Source organism: Capra hircus, chromosome 17 (assembly GCF_001704415.2).
Source record: "Capra hircus breed San Clemente chromosome 17, ASM170441v1, whole genome shotgun sequence".
Lineage (NCBI taxonomy): Eukaryota > Metazoa > Chordata > Mammalia > Artiodactyla > Bovidae > Capra > Capra hircus.
The window spans coordinates 66,116,895-66,137,671 of NC_030824.1; the positions used below are offsets into that span (position 1 = coordinate 66,116,895).

Here is a 20,777-nt window from a genome sequence, read left to right on the forward strand (position 1 = left end):
GGAGACAGTGTTGTTGCACGACCTTTGAGGGCATAGTCTTTCTCTCTCTTTATTAGTATCTTCACATTAGCTATGGGAGGCTTAATGGCACAGCTGTGCATATACTAACACAGCAGCGAATGAGTTACTTCTTTCTAGGATGGGGACGTTTTTAGCTCATCACCATTCTTAACAGGGATAATCTATAAACAAGTCAGCATATCTGGAATTGGAGGTGAATTGGAGGATTAGCAATTCTATATATGAGATATTTCATGTACAGAAGTATTTTAAAATATGTAAGGATAAACTGCCAAGATTACCTGTACAGTCTTGAGAGAAGAAGAGTTCAAATATAACTATAAACTGTAATTGACAATGAGTCATTTGCTTTAGGGGTGCCAACTATGAAAACAGCCTAGTTACGCCCCTAATGATAATTATGAAAATTCCTTTTAAAAGCTGGTTGCATCTCTAGTGAGTTGTAAGTTGGCTTGGATAAATATTTTCAGTTTTACTTTCTAAAATATTATCCCATGATGACACTTCACACAACAATGTGAATGTACTTAATGCCACTGATGTGCACTTAAGAGTGTTTAAAATGCTAAAAAAAGTTACCCAATTATCCTGTTTTCTACCCATATATAATTTTCAGAACTTAAATATTTAAATGTTTCATAAAAACATTTGTTCTTGTGTAGAAATGTAATACACAATCACTAAGTATTGAGAAGGGACAAAGGTCACAAACCTAGTGACTTAGAAAGCAGAGACTGGAAATATTAAAGGTATGTTTCTAGTAGCCAAGGGCAACTTAGCATTTTACTTATAAACCCAATAATTATTTTAAAGCAAATGCAGTACTTGTGAAAATAAAGAGAAATTGTATATGCATCTGATACCAGTTGTTAGTAATAGCTAACCACATACCAGGAGTCTTGGTAAGGGTGTACATGTATGCGCTCATTTATCTCATACCAACCAATGGAATGGTATATGCTTACAGTGTGGAGTACAGAGGAGGATGCTGAAAGGTAAGTTAAATAGTCTACTTCAGCCCAGGTTGCACCCCCAAAGAAGTAGCAGACCTGGCATCTGAGGAAGGGACTCTGCTTTGGAGTCTTCCCTCCTCCTCCCGAGGCAGGCCTGCCGTTTGTGTGTGATTCTGTGTGAAACGTTTAATAACACTTACTCCTGTAGAATTCTGCTCTGTTGGAGGAAGATGCGTAAGTGAGTGCTGTAGAAGGGTGATTCCTCTCAGAAGTCCAGGCTAAAACGCCCCTCCCTGGGACCCTTTGTCACCTGGACAGAACAGCCCCCTGTTACACACCCACACACTTGGGTGCACACGGCACAGCCTGCTCAGGGCCCTGTGCTCTGTATCTCCACTCACCCGTCCTCATAGCTGAAGAAATGTAGTTGTTTTGACCCCTGTTTTCACACCAGATTCCGCAACAGCTTCACACCAAAACCAAACATTTAAAGGTCAATAAAAACAACAAGCCACTGAGATAAGCCCGTGACTGAGTGGATGAGGGGTAGACATGTGACAGGCGTGGTTCGGGCACCTCCCCTCTTGTGCAGGTGTCTGCTCTGCCAATAGTCTCAGATGGAGCAGAAGAGGCAGAGAAGCGCTCTGACGGTGCACAGAGTGTCTTAACACAGGCCCGAAAGCGCTGCTGCGGGAGCGAGCGTGGAAGTCAATCCCAGCCTCCTAAATTTACAAACGAGAAAGCCCAAGTCTAGTGAGGGGAAGTGGCCCTTCTAAAATTGTAAGCAAGAAAGCTGGGTTTAGAGCTGGAACCTTTCATTTTCAAGCCTGGCATTCTTTCCTCTGGGGAGAAGCAGCATCACCAAGTATAGGTGGAAGATGGTGGCCTTGATTCTGGGAGAAGATTTGGCCATTAGTTTATCATATGTACAAGGTGAAGGATGCCCTTTGACCAGCTGACCCGAGGACATGTCCCTGCTGGAGAAAGGCAGAGTCACTAAGGCTGCAGCCATCTGGGTAATTTCCCCAGGGATGGGAGATCCGCTGCCCCAAGGAAACAAGCCAGTTAGTGAACAAGTAGCTTATTCAGAAAGTGAGCTGAACCTATAGCAGGTTCTTGGTAAATATGTGTTTTATTGGTGAATGGAAGGTTTCCAGGTGGGGTTTACCATTGCTGCTTTGGCAGCATTTCGAGGTAGTAAAATTTGGTTCACGTTTAGAAAGCTATTAGGCCCTTTCCGTGCTCTTCTGGACGTGCGGCCCCTCATTGATTTTAACATCCAGCTACTCTGGGAGGACTGGCAGTGGCCTGGGAAGGGAGTCGCCATGTATCAGTGTTCTTCTGAACGGAACTGAAAGGTGTCTTATCTTTGCAGGTTTGGAAGAGGACACACCACCCCGCTGCCTTTTCTCTGGCGGCCTACTAGCAGATGGAAAAGCATGGCACTAGTTTGATGGCTGTGTCTGCTTCCCCAGGGGCAAGAAACTGCCTCCTGAGAAGGCGGCGGTGCTATGCATGTTATGAACTGTGTCTCCTTGGTCAGCGATAAAGGCAATGGGAACACCGCCATGGCAGCCGGCTTCATGACTGCGCAGGCACCGCCCCCGCCGCCTCCCCCGCCACCGCCGCTGGGTCCCTACTCGGGGGAGGGGCTTCCCCCCTCCCCACCCCCTCCCCCTCCGCTGCCAGGGGGACCTCCGGGGCCCCCACCTCCTCCGGGACTACCCCCAAACTCTCACCTGAACGGCTACAACCAGCTTGGTAAGAAAAAGCGGATGAGAAGCTTTTATTGGAAAACCATTCCAGAAGAGCAAGTTCGGGGCAAAACCAACATCTGGACCTTGGCAGCCAGCCAGCAGCATCGCTACCAGATCGACACCAAGACCGTGGAGGAGCTGTTTGGGCAGCAGGAAGATGCCACCATGGCTCCCCCTTCCAGGAGGGGAGGCTCTTTACACTCGTCCTCCAGGGAGGCCAGAGAAGAGGTAAGAGTGGCGTGCTGCGCGGTTCTGTGTTTGGGTATGTGCCTCCGTTCCCAAACCTGCTAGAGGCACCGAGAAATGAGACAACCCGAGTGAACATGCTCTGAAAATGAAAGGAGGGCCCTATATGATGAGCCTGAGCTAAGCAGCAAGACAGTGTACGAGGCCTGCGAGCCGTATCCTCCCAGACATCCCAGAGGACCATGACCTCATGCGGAGAACATGCTGTCTGGGGCCTCGCTGGCCGCCCAGCCCAGCCCTGCCTCCAGCACATCTGCATGTCCCACGCCCCTCCCTGCACCCCGGGAGGAAGAGCTCCGCTGAAACAGAACCCTGCGCTTCTGGACTCAGTTACTTGACATTGACTGGAGCTCTCTGAGACAAAATGTCTTTTATTAAATAGCATCATTAAGTAATGTACGTCCTTAGACACTTATCTTTGTTTTCCCCTCCAGTTTTCTTTCCACACCTGTTTTGGGGGTGGTCTTTATTCCTCTGGCCTCCTAATTAAATTTTGGCCATTGTGGAAGGGAGATTTCTGACAGCTAAAGCATAACGCTATTTTCAGATAGACTTTCTACAAAGCACGTTTCCAGTGAACAGGAACTGCGTTACTTTGAGAAAAATAGAAAGCTAGCAAGTTCTGAAAAGTTAAGTGAAAGCATGGCCCTAGAGAAACAGGTCACCATGTCTTATAGAAACTGAGGCAAAATGACCTTTGTAAGTATTCTCTGTTTAGAAGCATGACGGTAAACTAAGACAACTCTACTTGCTAGAAGAAGTAATTAGGAAACCAAGAGGAAAAAGAATATTGACACCCCCCAAAACAGGGGCAATAGAAATGCATTATTTTTTAATCTGTTGGAAAGGAGCAAGGAAAATAGGTTAGAGATAGAGCTGACTAGATAGGAGAATGGGCAGGGCTCTGGAATGAAGTAGTAGCTCTCCACATTACTGAATTCTTGAGCTGGCAGTATTGACCTCTTTTCTCTGTCTGGGGGCCCTTGAAACTGGCTGTGTGGTCCCCTGTTGAAACAGCCAAGTTGTTATGAAATGCGGAGAACCCTTGGAGTGGAATTAGGCGTGAGGTGAGAGGCGTGTGAGAGGAGGTCTCCAGGACATGCTCAGCGTCCTGGCTTTCCCTGCTCTCTCTCAGAAATCTCTTTGATTTCTGAGCGCATCTTCAGTAGCAGAAGGAGCAGGAAGTCGTTTCTTCAGTGCCCTGGCCTGTGACCTCACTTCCAGCAGAGGCGCCTGCTGGACAGTAGGTCATCCTCACCGTTGTTCCCCGGCTCTGCTTGCTGGCCTGCCAGCACTTTGAAGGAAAGAGTGGATGGGGGCCCGGAGTCAGAACACGTGTCTCAGGAAAGCCCATCACAGACAGAAGGGGGTCTGGCCAATCGGGCCCTCAGGGAGGCTGCCGGCCAGGTGTTCAAGAGGCTGTACCGAACTTGCTGCTGGATGTTTGTGATTTCAAGAGGGATTAAGACCCACTCTGATGGAAGGAACAGGAGGGGCTTCTAACATCTTTTCCCAACTAAGGCAGAAGCAGAAATGTCTGTATCTGTATCTTAGGCCAGATCTAAAATTCAGGTAAAAGAGTCTTTCTCTTCCCCGCCCTTAACTCTAGGTACATCTTTTCTTTTCTTTCTTTCTTTTTTTTTCTTTAACTAAAAAAAAAAACCAAAACCTGAAAGTGAATAATTATATTTTAAATTGTGGTGATATGTACATAGCATAACATTCACCCTCTTAAAATTTTTTAAAACTGTTTATTGATTTGGCTGTGCCAAGTCTTAGTTGCAGCGTGTGGGATCTGCTTTCCCGACCAAAGACTGAACCTGGGCCCCCTGCATTGGAAGCACAAAGTCTTAGCCGCTGGACCATGAGGGAAGCCTCTCTGAACAGTTTTTAAGTGCATCGTTTAGGAGCATGGAAACACTCACGATGTTGAATGGCCACCGCCGCCATCCATCCACAGAAGTGCTGGCATCTTGCAAACTGAAAACTGTCCCCCTGTCCTCTCCCCTCGCCCCTGGCAGCCACCCTTCCCCTTCTGTCTCTGTGAGTCTCACCACCCTAGGTACCTCGCACAGTATTTGTCTTTTTGTGACCAGACTGTTTCACTTAGCACAGTGTTTCCAGGGTTCACCCATGTTGTAACGTGCGAGAACTTTCAGGCTAATATTCCATCGCATGTATATATCACAGGGTTTCCCAGGTGGCTCAGTGGTAAAAGATTCCGCCTGCAAAGGCAGGAGTTGTAGGAGACTCAGTTTTGATCTCTGGGTGAAGAAGATCCCCTGGAGGAGGAAATGGCAACCCACTCCAGGACTCTTGCCTGGAGAATCCCATGGACAGAGGAGCCTGGTGGGCTACCGTCCAGAGGGTCACAAAGAGTCGGACACGACTGAGCGACTGAACATGCAGGCGTATGTTCATCGCATTTTGTTTATGTAGTCATCCTTGATGGACTCTTGGGTCACTCCCACCTTTTGGATTTTGTGAATAATGCTGCCGTGAATGGTGGGTGTGCAGATATCTTCTAACACGTGTAGGTCCTAATCTGAGAGACAGCTGTCTAGAAAGAAAAATGAAATCACCATGACTGTATTATAAGGTGATCTAACTCTTCAGCTCTTCAGCACTCAGGATAAGTAGAGAAGGTAGATGGATTTAAGGGTCGATTAGGTAATATCGTCACATCACAGGGGTCCAGAATTCATTTCCAGTTCTCATGCTATCTCCAACACGGTTCAGAGTAAGAAGTATCACACATACTACATATACGTATTTGTTTTTGGCAAAAGAATACAGTACATGCTATTTTATTCCCTCATTAGATTTTCTTCTAGAGAAGCTACAGCCCAGCAGAATGGTAGTCTAACACAGTCCAGTGATACATCTCCTGATTCCCTCAGTAGTAAGTGGGGTCCAGGGCTGAAACTGTGGAAACTGAAGCACACGCAGGGAGCCTGTACAGCTGAGGAGGCCCGTCCTGAGCCTGGAAGTGGGGCTTTCCAATCTGCTGCCACACAGCTCACAGTTCTGGAGACTCAGACATACCACGAATCCAATTATGTCCCCTTGAAATGTAATAACCTCCTACAGAAATTACCTGCCATTATGCAGTTGGTTGGTCAACTTATAAAGCTTATAAAGCATTACAAATAAGTTCCATTATACTCTGAAGGAAGAAGTTACTGGGAGACAGGGAAGAACTGGATTTGAGAATGGCTAAATTTAGGAAGAGCAACATCTAAAATAGTAAATTAGAACATTTAGTAAGGGGGAAAAGGTTATGAAATACTGTCTGTGTATCTTTGTTAGCTAAAAATTAACTTGAAGAGGCTACAGATGCTACAATAATAAATTGCAATAAAGTAGCTAGAAATAACAAACCATGTTATTGGGGTAGTAATAAAGAAATTCAACTCAAACTCCATCTTCTTTCCTGAGTTTAGTGGTTTCAGGTCTGAGAAGCCCCTGTCCATCTGTTAGCGTTGCTCTTCAGCCCCCCAGAGCTGGTTACTTAGGGCTGCCTTTGTGTCCCTACAGAATCTGAAATGCTCTGAAGGGGAAGACAGTCCTAGCCATCTGGTCTCCTCCAAAGCAAGTAAACTGAACTGCCAGAAGTGAGCCAAAGGAGCAAAGGGACTGTCTCATAAGACATCAGTAGTAGAAGTAGTAGTCTGTCGCTCAGTTGTGTCTGACTCTTTGGGACCCCATGGACTGTAGCCTACCAGGCTCCTCCCTCCATGGGATTCTCCAGGCAAGAGTACTGGAGTGGGTTGCCATTTCCTTCTCCAGGGGATCTTCCCGACCCAGGGATCGAACTCAGGTCTCCCGCATTCCAGGCAGACACTTTAACCTCTGAGCCAACAGGGAGGCCCCAAAGACATCAGTATGATGGGTCAAAATAGGTGTTCACAGAGAAAACTGTGAGATGAATGGGGTCTGAGGACATAATGTGGAACCTGGTGACTAGTTGATAACACTGCATTTGCTAAGAGAGTAGAACTTCATTCTGCTGCTGCTGCTGCTGCTGAGTCGCTTCAGTCGTGTCCGACTCTGTGCGACCCCATAGACAGCAGCCCACCAGGCTCCCCCGTCCCTGAGATTCTCCAGGCAAGGACACTGGAGTGGGTTGCCATTTCCTTCTCCAATGCATGAAAGTGAAAAGTGAAAGTAAAGTCGCTCAGTCCTGTCTGACTTCTCGACCCCATGGACTGCAGCCCACCAGGCTCCTCCGCCCAGTGGATTTTCCAGGCAAGAGTACTGGAGTGGGGTGCGATTGCCTTCTCTGAGAACCTCACTCTACACACACACAAAAAAGAAGTATGTTAGGTGATGGATGTTATTTAACTAAATGAGGAGAATGTATATCAACATACAGTGTGTGTATATATATCGAATCATGTATTCCTTAAATTTCTTACAATTTTATTTCTCAATTACATGTCCATAAAACTGAAATTTGAAAAAAAAAAAGTAAACGTTGAAACACTTGAGGTCATTCATTGTGGTGTCTGTAGTAATGTTACAATTACTGTTTGTTACTCATACCACATAAGGAAGAATTAAAATTGCTCATTAGAATAAGGGAGGGCGGGACAGAGAGAGGGAGGAAGGAAGACTGGCTTTTCTAAATTTGTGAACAGTAATGTTATTTTCCCACATAGTAATTCAGGTATCAGTCATTCTTTGTCAGCTTCTATTCTAGTCCCAGAATGTTCTGAAGTCTGAGACAAGTAAGAGGTGGCCTCCAGCGGTGGGGAGGGGAGGTTAGTGTGTAATGGGGACGGAGCCTCAGTTTGCAAGATGAAGGGTTCTGGAGATGTATTACCACTGAACTGTACACTTAAAACATGGTTACCTGTATGGTAAAATGGTAACTGTTATGTATTTTGGGGCTTCCTGGGTGGCTCAACTGGTAAAGAATCCTCCTGCCATGCAGGAGACCTGGGTTTTATCCCTGGTCGGGGAAGATCCCCTGGAGGAGGGCATGGCAACCCACTGCAGTACTCTTGCCTGGAGAATCCCATGGACAGAGGCGCCTGGCGGGCTGCAGTCCACGGGGTCACAAAGAGTCAGACACGACTGAGTGACTCAGCACAGCACAGCACGTGTGTGTTCCACCACAATTTAAAAGGAAAGTTTCTTCTTCCTGAAATAAATATGAGAGGCAGAGTTTGGAGCAGGTGGATGAGAGTATAAGAATGGTAGGAGAAAGGCGAAGTGCTTAGCTGGAGGTTTCACCAGCTTCCCTGAGCACGGAGACAGTGCCGCTGTCTCAGGGCTGCAGAGGGGCCTGAGCCCTGGCCCTGGCGGCCTGTGGGGAGGCTGTTCCTAGAGCTGCTGGGCTCCCGCCCTCGCATCTCGGCTCCCCTGTGCACTGGGGGTAGTGATCTCGCAGGCAGGCCCCTCCTGGGAACGGTCACGAGCTCTGTGCATGCCGAGGGCACGGGTGTGGCAGGCTGTGGTGTCCCGAGGAGTTGATAGAATTGACAGAACTGGTGGGGAGGGAGGGGCCAGGTCAGTGACCCTGTTCTTGGGCTGCTGCAGTGCACTCCTGGGGGTGACTCAGAGCACCAGCACCTCCTGCCCCACATTGCCGGGTATCTGAACCTCCGGCCAGCCTTTGGGGAAGTGAGATAAGCTAATTTACACGCGTCCTGATAACCCTCTTCAAAGGACTGTGTGATAACACCGCTTTGGGAGGCTCGCAGGCAATGCCCTCTGAGAGGAGGCTGCCCGCACTGGGCACAGCTGAGGAGGCCTGGGGGAAGGGCGCCGTCCCCACAGGGTTCTCCGCCGCCTCACTTCGCTGTTCTTTGCAGGAGGCCCTGGGTGCCGGTTTCCCTTTAAGATGCTCGGTGCTGGCCAACCCAGGCATTCCCCTAGGAGCCCCTCTGATGACAGACCAGGTTCTGAAGCTTCACTTCAGGCTCTGGAGACCGCTGCTGCCCCAGGCGTAGCCCCCATGCCGTGCTCCCCCCCCCCCCGCCCCGGCTCAGAGCTTCGCTCCCAGAACCTGAGTGCTGTCGTCTGTCCCACGCGAACAGCCCTGGGGTCACTGGGGCTTTGGCCAGGCCTGTGGACCACTCTCTGCAGACCTGCCCCCATTCCTGGAAAAGCATCTCAGTGTGAATGCTAGGCTGGTGGGGACCTTCGCTGTTCCTCTGTATTCCTGTATCCTCAGCAGAAGGGAAGGTCATAAGAAATAGGTGAACAGGAACCAGAGAGAGCCTGCTGCTTTGGGAAGGTATAAAATGACACCCCTAAGGCTGGTTCCTTATCTGTGAAATAGGAACCATGACAGTGATTTCTCCACCTGCTTTCCCAACAGCAGCAGCAGTGGGTCCAGACTGAGCGCACGGGGTCCCGAGGGTTACGGGTGAAGAGGCTGAGGGTGGGGCTGGGCGAGGGTGCTGCCGTCAAGGTTAGATATAGCAGGAGGCAGTAGTCGAATGAAAAAGTATAAAAGAAGGTTTGTCCCCATTCTGGGTAGATATGAACGCAGAAAAAGCTCTTCAGATCACTGTGCATGCTCTTACTTTTTAGTTGTGAATTCTAATAACCACATCGTTCTCTGTCTGAAATCCGGATTCCTCTTTTTGGTGTAAGCTCTCCTCTTGGAGGATGTGAAGTGTGACTTTCTCTCCCATCTCCTCTCCCCTCCCTTCACACTGAACTTGAACTGTAATCCCTGGGTAGGATTCCAATAAGGAGCCTGTCCTTTTAGCTTAGGAGTTTATTTTACGGCTGGCAGGTGATTGTGTTAAGATGAAATAAACCCCTCAGATAGTAAATAATGTGATTGTTTAAGATTAGTCTTCAAAAGCAGGCAACCATACTCTTGTAAAAATTTAACCTTCTAGCCAGGAAGTCCCATTAACTTTGGTTAACAATCTTGCTGCCTCTTATAAACTTAGAAGCAGGCCCAGAGATCAGGAATTTAATCTGAAACCTGATTCTTTTCTGTTCACAATGAATCACATACATTTGGAAAGAAAGAGCGTTCCTATTTAGCTAGTCTCCCTCCTCCAAAAAACAAATGGGGAAAATGGGAGAATTTTAAGGTTATCTTTCCTCCAGGTATTCTGGCTGGATATTTACTTCCAAAGAAATGGCTTCTGTGTTTAATAATACCCACCCCCTAAAAAGGGGCTTCCCTGATGGCTCGGACAGTAAAGAATCTGCCTGCAATGCAGAAGACACGGGTTGGATCCTGGGGTAGGGAAGATCCCCTGGAGGAGGGCATGGCAACCCACTCCAGTATTCTCGCCGGGAGAATCCTGTGGACAGAGGAGCCTGGCGGGGTACAGTCCTCGGGTCGCAGAGAGCTGGACACGTCTGAGTGACTGACACTACTACTGCCTTCTATTTAAGGTCCTAATTTCCAATCTGATAAGCCCTCCCCAGTTATTGCAGTAGTTCCCCTGTGTCTGCAGGGGATGCTTTCCAAGACCCGGGTGGATGCCTGAAACCATGAACAGTACCAAACTCTGTATATACAGATGGTCCCATGATGTTTTTGACTTAAGGGTTTTCAACCTTACGATGGTATGGAAGCAGTAGACATTCAGTAGAAGCCGTGCTTGGGCTTTTGAGGTCTGCTGTCTCCGCCCTGGCCGTCTGCGGCCCAGTCCCTCCGTCCGAGACTGGGCAGTGGGCGTGCGGCCGCTCCCGGCAGCCAGGCCCTCTCGAGAGGAAGAAGCCGGCGCGCTGACAGACGTTGTTTTGCACTTCCAGTACAGCGTTCCGTCAGTTACAGGAGGTGTTCAGCACTCCATTATAAAATAGTCTTTGTGTTAGATGACTTTGCTCAACTGTAGGCTCACGCAAAGGTTCTGAACACTTTTAAAGCAGGCTGCGCTACGCTGTGACGTCAGCCGTTTAGGTGTGTGAAGTGCACTTTTAGTATTTTCGGCTCGTGATGGGTTTCTCGGGACATAAGCTGTGGAAGATCTGTACTGTGTTTCTCCCGGTACATACACAACTGTGATAAATTTTAATATCGGTTTGGCACAGTAGGAACTTAACAACAATACGGAATAGTAAAATAGAACGGCTATGATGTTGCTGAACAAAGTTTATCTAAAAAAGACAGAATTTTATTTGCGCCAAATTGAGGACTATACCCCGGGAACAGCCTCTCAGAAAGCTCTGAGAACTGCTCCTCTCATTAGATATAAAAGCACAGTTGTATCAGTTTTTGAGACTGAGGGCTGTACATTCTACGCAATCCAGATCTACCCATACAGAGTGGGTGATGGGTCATGGTGGCCCCTTACAAGATTGAGAAGGAAGGTTATCTCCTAAGGAGTTATCTCGTCGATGCCAAGAGAATGTTGCCTTTTATGGGTGAGCAGGTATTTCTGCCGATGGGGAGTTTTGGTTGATGCGTAAAACAGATACACAATTCACACTAGAGGAAAAGAGGAGGCCAAAGAGCAGAGAAAAAAATTTGTTTACATTTTCCTTGATTTGCCTTAGAATATGAATTTTTATTTCATGAATAATAATGTATTGCAATAAAAGTTATGTGAATGTGGTCTCTCTCAAAATATCTGGCACACATGTGATGCCTTTTCCAGCATAACGAAGCACTTAGGCACTGTGGCGGTGACTGCTGCAGGTTAGGGTGCGGCAGCAAAGCTAGGAGGGATTTCTTTTCCTTCCTCACAATTTCATGGGTGGGAGATTCTTTCTGACTCTAGATCTTAGCAGCCTTAGCAAATGAGTTTTTTCTTTCCTTATTAAGTTAAGAACTTTCACCTTTTCACTTAAAGGAAGCTCTTTACAGCCTCTCTTTGGCATATCTGAGTTGCCAGTGCAACCACGCTTGTGCTTTGGGGCCATTACCAAGTAAAACGAGCAAGCATTGTGAACGCAAGCGCTGTTGTGCCATGCCAGTAACCCCATAACCCATAGCTACTGAGTGACGAATGGGCAGGACACGCTGGTCAGGGGGTTGACTCACGTCCCTGTGGATGGATCGGGATGGTGCGAGGATTCCAGAAATGCTCGCATGCCAAAAAAAAGCATCTTAGACTTGGTAAAATACAGCCTAGAAGTTTTCCCTTATAAATTCCCTTTTAAATTCTGAAAAAAGTGTAGGACACTTTCTTACCTCCTCCTTTAAAAGGGGTACTGGATCTATATAGTCTCCTTGAATGAAAATAAAATTTTTGTTTAGAAAAATACTAAGAATTTTATTACGTTTCTGAAAATAACAGTGTTGGTCTTTTAACATCCCTAAATCAGGGTTGGAGCTCATGCCTCAATATCTTCAGAGTTCAAATCTCATATGATTCTTGCTATGCTAAGACAGCTATTTCCAAATTGGGGCTTTTAATTATGGGCTGTGTTGTTCTAAGAGGAAATTGTAAAATTTAGAAAATGTTGATATAGTTTATTTAAGATTATGCAATATTAAAATAGATCTGTATGGGAATTCCCTGGCAGTCCAGTGGTTAGCTCAGTGCTTTCACTGCTCTGGGCCCAGATTCAATACCTGGTCAAGAAACAGGTCCCCAGGCCCTGCAGCTTGGCCAAAACATGCATATTTATATATATATATATATATGATTATATACAATTGTTTTATATATATATATATGATTGTTATATATATAAATACATATATATATGATTGTTACCATTAAGGAAATATTGCAGAAAGCTTGGCGAGATAATATTTTGAAGCTATATTAGGTATCAGTCTGCAGAATTACATACTGGGAATTATTCTGTTACTTTAATACATTAAAATTATTCTCATATTAATACATTATGTTGTATTTTGATAGGTCTTAATTCTCTTCTCCGACTCTTTTTTAGGAAGTCATTATTTATTTCGGCTGTGCCGAGTCTTCGCTGCTGCGTGGGCTCTGCTCTGGTTGCCACGCGCGGGGCTCCCCTCTAGCTGTGGGGTGCAGGCCGCTCGTTGCAGTGGCCTCTCTCGCTGCGGAGCTCGGGCTCCAGGGCGCTGGGGCTTCAGCAGCTGCTGCGCGCGGGGCTCGGTAGTTGTGGCTCCTGGGCTCCAGAGCACAAGCTCAGCAGTCTCCAGCTCTTCTCCTTCACACTTTAACAATCTTATGCGTCTTGTGTTTTCTTCCAGATTACTCTCTTGGATGCAAAACGGAGCATGAACATTGGGATATTTCTTAAGCAGTTTAAGAAGTAAGATTTTTGCACACATTTGAAACTTTAGTCACACCTCTGCTGTCAGCATCAGACTCTGTGGGTGTGAGCTGACACGCAGCTTCTAATGAGGGAAAGGCATCCCTCACCCCTTCAGATTGTGTTAGGTACATGTCTTAAAGAGTCCCCAAGTGTGTCCCTTTCTGCTGTTTTCCTCCATAAAAAGCATAATCTAGTCACTTGGAGTTCAGGGAGAATTGCCTTGGGGCATCTCTTCAAGCCTGACATGTCAGGGAATTTATAAATTCGCCTGAGGTGTTGCCCTGTTAGTGGAGGATGGACAAGTGAGTCAAAGAGTGGTTAAATTCAGGTGTGCTAACATGGAAAGGCGGAGAAGGCAATGGCACCCCACTCCAGTAGTCTTGCCTGGAAAATCCCATGGACGGAGGAGCCTGGTAGGCCACAGTCCATGGGGTCGCTAAGAGTTGGACTCGACTGAGCGAATTCACTTTCACTTTTCACTTTCATGCGCTGGAGAAGAAAATGGCAACTCACTCCAGTGTTCTTGCCTGGAGAATCCCAGGGATGGAGGAGCCTGGTGGGCTGCTGTCTGTGGGGTTGCACAGACTTGGACATGACTGAAGTGACTTAGCAGCAACATGGAAAGGAGAGGACTCTGGCTCCAGGAGGTTGACCAAACTGCTTTTCTTCTCCCAAAGAAGATGCTATGTTAGCCTCTCTGGGATGCCTGAGGGTGGTTTCCTGTGGAAGGGGCCTGTGGCATGTCAGGACCCCCTGCGTCCCCTGGCAGGGGGCTGTTACGGTCACTGACACAAGGCCACCTGTCAGACAGGGAGGGAGCCGGGGTGGGAAGGAGGGTGGAGGTGGTCTGTTTTCATTTCCACTGGCTTGTGTTTCTTAGGCACTCCAGCAAATGTGAAATGGAATCTGATTGTTGTCTTTTCAAGGTCTCCTCCATCCATCGTGGAAGATATCCATCAAGGAAAGAGTGAACACTATGGATCAGAGACATTGCGAGAATTTCTTAAGCTTTTGCCAGAGTCAGAGGAGGTAAGGAATTTGGGGCATGAGTTTTTGATGCTAAGAGTGATAATAAAAGCTTCATCTGTTTTAGGAATGTCAGAACTCACATGGAATGGGCACTCTTTTACCCAGAGCCCGAGTTTTCTCTTCTAACAGTAAAAAGTTACCAGTAGAAAGAGTACAAGTTATAGAGGTAAAGAACCTAGGTTTAAATTGACATTCCTTCCCTTAATTGAGAACGTGGGCAAGTTTCTTAAGTCCTGTGAACTTTAGTTTCCTCACCTGTAAAATAAGGATGATGAGGCTTACCTCATTGAATTGTTGAGATGATTAAGCCCTCGTTATGAATCTAATGCGGTACTTGGCACAGGGGAGCTCAATAAATGTTAGTTCCCTTTTCTGTCAGCTAAGGTGATCTTTGCCTAGGGTGTACCTGGGGTTGTTTGATAATGCATTTTTTTTTTTTTTAAAAAGGAAAGATTGGCCACTTTTGAATAAAAATGCTTTAAAAACTAAGAGGTAGGTAAATTGTTAATGGATATTGTATATTTTAATTGACTGAAGATGGAGATGGCTATGGTGACAATATAGTGGCACAGTGTAAATAAAGTTACTGACTTTGCAGGGGCTGAGTTAACTGAATCTTTGCATGATTAGGAGCTTGATAGGATAAAAAAGAGAGAAAGACAGTTTTGTAAAACCTTCCAAAAGTGTGACACTATTTCTGAATAAGTGACCCCTGGAAAAAAAATTCATTAAAAGGCTAAATAAATACGTGCTATTTGAACAATACAAAAAGTGTAAGTTACGCTCTTACATATGCTGCTGGTTCCTCCCTCCCCAGGCTCTCTCCTTTTCCCAGACATAATTTACGGAACTTGATTTTAGCGCCATTAATAACCAAAAACAATGTATTTATGCTTTTTTCTTTTCGTTACCGTGCTGACTTCACAGTGCCAGGCTGAGGGTCTTGGTGGGCGACTGGGTCTTCAGGTATTCTGAGCTGCTCTCTTCACCTCAGGTTTCTGTTTGCAGGTTAATTGTCATTTTCCAAAGCCAGGATTAGTTAACAGCATTTGTTACTGTTAGGAAAGGGTCCTACAGAGTTGAGGGTAAAGTACATCAGATCACAGTTCACCCTGGATCCTACCTACTGAACACTCCTTAATCCAAAAGGCATTATGAAGAGAGGTGGAAAGAAAGGCATTCCAAAATCTTTTTTTGTAATTGAACTATATTGATTTACGGTATTGTGTTTCAGGTGTACTCAGTATCTTTTATTAGGATGGGTAGTTTTAATGAATTGAGTTTTTAAGATTTGGTTGCTCTAGAAATCTTTATTCCTGCTTTTCTCATGCCTGCTCCTGAGCCCGGCTCCGGTACCTTCCTAACAGAGCTCTGAATTTCCAACTCAGTGGGAGTTAAGCATGAGGGGAGGCTGCCAGCTTTATGCCACTGAAGAGGGAGGAGGTTAGATATGGTTTCCTTATTATCTTCCTTCCTAATTTAAAAATCAGAGGCAATTGAAAATTACGTTTGAAAAATCTTTGAATGCAAAGTCTGTGGAAAACTTAGGGATCTTCCAAAGAAGCAACTTAGCTGTCCAACCTCTCGTTTTCAAGAATCCTGTTTTTTTGTATGTGGGAATAATTCAGAGGGAAGAGGCGGTTAAGGACGAGGTGACCAAAACCCACCCCAGCGCTGCCCTGAGGATCCCCAGGCACTCTCAGCTGCAGATGATCGGCTGACCCCAGAGACGAGACAGGGTCCCGCTGAGGCCTTGGGGTCCTGCAGGGCCTTGCCAGCCCCGGGACCTGCCGTCCCCTTCCCCTGCAGGGCCCCCCTCGGTCTGTATATTTGACAAGTTCGGTCACACTCTGCTCGTTTACATTCCCGCCTCCTGGCCTTTGACGGGGCACACCCTCCTCCGGGAGCTGAGCTTCCTGCAGCAGGAACACCCTGACAATCCCCAAGCCTGCCTGGCAGCCCTCCTTCAGCCCCTCCCTGGGGGCTGTGTGCCTCCCTGGGCAGGAGCCACCTCCCGACCGCTGCCCTGCAGGGACAGGCTGGCTTTGCCATGAGTGCTGGGCGGCTCTGGCCGCCCCGGACCCCCACGTGACAGGGGCGACCCTAGAGCCCTGGTGTGGGGCAGAGGCTGGAGAAGAGGCCAAGGAGGAGGCAGGGCCCAGGGAAAGAGGCTGAGGAATGCGGCAGAAACACGCTAACCAGTGTATCAGCGGGTGCACAACTGCGCCTTGCTCAGCCCGAGGGGTACGTCCCGTGCTCGTTTCAGGCACAGGGAGGGGCCGTGCACTGACTGCGTGCCCCGAGTTCCTGGCACAAGCCAGGGCCACAGGGAGCGAGTGCTCAGCCCGGCTCTGGCACACAGAAAGTCGGTAAATCATCCCTGTGGGGGCTGGGTGTGTTTTTTTCATTTGATCCACACGGTGACAGTGTAAGCTCTTCCTCAGGTAACAGACGAGACCCCATCCGGTGCCATAGAACTGATGGGCCCCGGAGGGCGGGGGGCTTGGCCTGACTCATCTGACCCCTGGGCCACCCTCGACACCTCCCTCTGAGGAAGGAAGGACAAGGGTTCCCCACCCCCTGCCTGCTCCAGGCCAGCCCCCCAGGCCTGCGTCACCTCCGCTCTCACAGGGAACCGAGGCACCAGTGTGTCAGCACGGTGACACCATCAGCAGCAGCTGAGCTGGTGAACGGGACCAGCTTGGCCACCAGCTCACCTGGGTTCATTTCCTGGTGTTTTCTGCCCTTTACCACAAAGCTTTTTATCTGGCACATTTTGTTCGTCTTGCCTCAGACTCGTGTTTAAAACTTGTAGAGGGAGATGGTGGTGATTTAATTGCTAAGTCGTGTCCAATTCCTGGCAAGCCTGCCAGGCTCCTCTATCCATGGCACTTACCAGGCAAGACTGGAGTGGGTTGCCATTCCCTTCTCCAGGGGATCTTCCTGACCCAGGGGTCCAACCTGGGTATCCTGCATTGCAGGTGGACTCTTTACCAACTGAGCTCCCAGGGAAGAGGGAGATGGTAGACCCAGAAATGAAAGCATGTTCCCCGCCTGGGCCCCGAGAGGGGTCTTGACAAGGAGCCGTGCCCTCTGTGGGTGCCAGCGCCCTTCTGCAGGCTCAGCATCAGGGACTCGGGGCTGGAGGTGGCACTGCTGTCTGCAGCAGCAAGCTGACTTGCCCCTCCTAATGTTTCTATCACCTCATTCTTACCTTGTTTGTTCACTCTGCTCCTGGGAGAGGAGGAAGCCCTGGGGTCTTCTGTTGGTGGGAAACCCTGCTGCTTCACGGCCATGTGAGTGGGCTTAGCCGGATGGAGGAGGCCTGCTCTGTGGAATGCATGAGTCTTAAGGAGCAGGCTGTTTGTTGTCAGGGCAGAAACCGGGCACAGCCGGGTCATAATGAGAGTCCCTCGGCTCAGCCAAGAAAATGATGCCTAACAACGTTTGATAAATGCTTTTTGATGGTGATGAGAATACACAATAATTACAGGGTTTGTCCACCTCTCTTTTTTACCTCCCTCACTGTGAAGGCACAGTAATCCCTCTTAATGAACATAAATCTCATTTTGAAATGGAATTAAGAGCTGTATACATGGCATTTAAACCAAATACTATCTTTAGTATCACTATTTTCTTAAACTCCATAAACATTTTTCACTCATTATATAAGAGAAGGCAATTAATCATTGTTCATTTACCGTTCAGCACATGTTTAACAGAAATATCTACCAAGTGTACTTCGCATGACCTGTTCCTGTGCTTCAGACAGGAAGCCGTGCTATGATTCTCAGAAGTTTGGCCCATGCTACATATGTGGTCTTGTAAAAGACACAGACAACCCCGCTCTGCCCCTGCCCATATATGGTAAATCGTTAGACTCTAGCTCAAGAGGGATCAGAATTCATCCTGTGGCTTTTTCAGTTCAGAAACTAGGCACTAGTTTGGGTTTAAGTAATGCAGAAGTTCCATCTCTCCTTAAACTTAGTAAGGCTGAAAACAGAAAATTCGCTCTACAGGTAGCGGAAATAATGCAGTGCTATAAATGGCTGGTTTTTGCCCACCAGGAAGAAAACGCAGTCTGAAGGCCTGGACTTAATGCTGGGGAGTCTGGGGTGTGTGTCTGCTCTGTCACAGTTTGTATTTCAGAAAAAAAATTGATGCAGATGTTTCAGTTTGGGGATCTTCGCAAATACTCCCTCCTCCCTGTTTTTGAACGGTTAATTCCTATTTTTCAAGAGGTTTGAAAATTAGGTTTTTATTATGGGCACCTAGCATAATTCAGGGGATAGGAAAGAGAAAGCTTTATAAAGTGTTAAGTGCTTACTGGGAACAGTTAGCTGCAAGGATAGATTATCAGCTTTACTCTACGTCTTTTTGTTTATTTGCTTTTAATTAGAGTAGAGTTGATTGGTGTGTTAGTTTCCAGTGTACAGCAAAGTGATTCAGTTATACGTGTACACACATCTATTCTTTTTCAGACTCTTTTCCCATATAGGTTATTACAGAACTCTAGCAGTCTTAAGGTGCTACTGACCGTGAAGTGTTTGTGTTGGGAAACTCCAGTCCAGTGGACAGGAGTGTGTTTGGGGTTGGTCCTGTGTTCTGTGTGGGGAAGGCACAGTTTGAGAACTTTCTGTGCCTGCATCCCTACTTGCTAGCCGTTATATTCCTGTGTCAGAAAGCTTTTTTTTCCTTTACCACAGTTGAAGGAATATGTGTGCATTTAATAACTTCTAGTTTAGTTTAACTTTTTACAGGACTAGTACATGTTCACTGTGGACATTTTAGGAAATAATGAGCAGCAGATGCAAGAGATACTGTGATTCCCTCACCTCGTGTCGATGCCTGGCTCATCTTGTTCTTGTTTGTAGCATGTGCCTGGAGGGCCAGGGCATAGAGGCTTCTTGCCTTAATTTATAGAAGTGGGATTCTACTGATCCTTACCTGACCCTTTTTCAGAGGGGAAGATCTTGACATCTTTCAATTGTTTAAGACATTTTCCTCTCTAGCTTCCTGCTGGAAAGCCAGTACATGCTCACCTCCACATCCAGTGGTCCCTTCCTATAAAGGTGCTGAATGTGAAGGGGAGCTTGATCTCAGAAGGAAGATCTGTGTTAGCCCCCCTGCCCCCCATCTAAGTATCTTATATCCGAAATACTCAAAATAATGAGACATTTCATTTGTCACTTAGGCTCTGCTAGAGTGACTGTATATATCGAGTCTCTTCTTTCTTTTTCCAGACGGGGTTCTCCCCTCCAGCTTATGACTTACTCAGCATCTCCATCCTGGGCCTGACCCTCTGTCTGGCTCCCTTAGTAACCCCTGAGGACTCACTCCAGTGGCTCCGGCTCTCCGGTTTGTGTGGGACTGTTCATACCCACATGAGTGACGCAGCTCTCCTCTCCCTAAGTTGCTTGTTTGGGTTTCTTTGAAACAACAAACTAGTCGATGACTTTCTTTTGTCTTTCCTTAGGTCTACATGTTTACTAATTTGAACTTAGCTCTGAAATCCTTATTTTCTGGAAGGAATTCTAAGGTGGAATTTAAAATAATGCTGTATTTCAATCATTGGTCCTTTTTCCTTGACCCCCACCCCCTTTTCCATTTGTCTTTCAGATAAAGAAACTAAAGGCATTCAGTGGAGACGTGGCCAAGCTGTCCCTGGCAGACTCCTTTCTGCATTGCTTAATCCAGGTGCCAAAGTAAGGACCACCCATCTCTGCTTTTGGCAGCTCACAGTTCTCAGGTCAACAAGCATCACACGCTACAGCTCTGCTTCTTGTTTTTCAGTTATTCTCTGCGGATTGAAGCCATGGTGCTAAAGAAGGAATTTTTGCCTTCTTGTTCTTCTCTATACACAGATATGACGATTCTAAGGAACGCTACAAAAGGTGAGTAAATGCGTGATGCTTTGGGTAATTTGTTTTTATTAATTTTGGTAGCAGCCTATTTTTTAGAAACTGTTCAAATGAAAAGTTGTAGATATGGGAAGTTCCATTTCTGATACACTCTAAAAAGGGAAATGACATGTTACCAAGGATGGTATTTAAGGTTTAGCTCCATTTACTCCCCCCATTAATTAATTTAATTAATTGACCAGTCAATCAATTAATTAGCATATTATCCTCCAATAAAAGAAAGTTATTTCATCTCAGAAAGGGAACATGTTAGCTGCTCAGTCGTCTCCACCTCTTTAGCGACCCCACGGGCTGTATAGCCCGCCAGGCTCCTCTGTCCATGGGATTCTCCAGGCAAGAGTACTGGAGTGGGCGGCCATTCCCTTCCCCCGGGGGTCTTCTGGGCCCAGGGATCGAGCCCAGGTCTCCTGCGCTGCAGGCAGACTCTACCGTCGGAGCCGCCAGGGGAGCTCGTCTCTCAAGTTCAGGAATGAGCCTGTTGCTCGCAGCGTGCTCTTGTTCCTCACCTAGACTAGCTTTCTGAACGTGTGTGTGTGTGTGTGGTGCATGTTTCGTGGGTGGTGTGTGTGTGCTCTATGTTGTGTGTGGTGTGTTTAGTGTGTGCGGTGTGTGCGTAGCGTATGTGTATGTTGTGTGTTCTCCGTGTGGTGTGTGTGTGTCCTGTGTACACAGTGCATGTG

At 47.1% G+C, this 20,777-nt stretch overlaps 1 protein-coding gene across 1 annotated transcript in view; it reads left to right on the forward strand.

The window, feature by feature from the left end:
• FHDC1 (FH2 domain containing 1) overlaps positions 1–20,777 on the forward strand; it is a 43,205-nt gene that overhangs the window by 4,258 nt on the left and 18,170 nt on the right. Inside the window, exons 2-6 of the mRNA XM_018061609.1 lie at positions 2,350–2,959; positions 13,083–13,144; positions 14,074–14,176; positions 19,796–19,881; positions 19,970–20,070. Of these exons, the coding sequence (XP_017917098.1) occupies positions 2,486–2,959; positions 13,083–13,144; positions 14,074–14,176; positions 19,796–19,881; positions 19,970–20,070 (826 nt within the window). The 5' untranslated portion in view covers positions 2,350–2,485. The remainder of the gene's footprint in view (positions 1–2,349; positions 2,960–13,082; positions 13,145–14,073; positions 14,177–19,795; positions 19,882–19,969; positions 20,071–20,777) is intronic.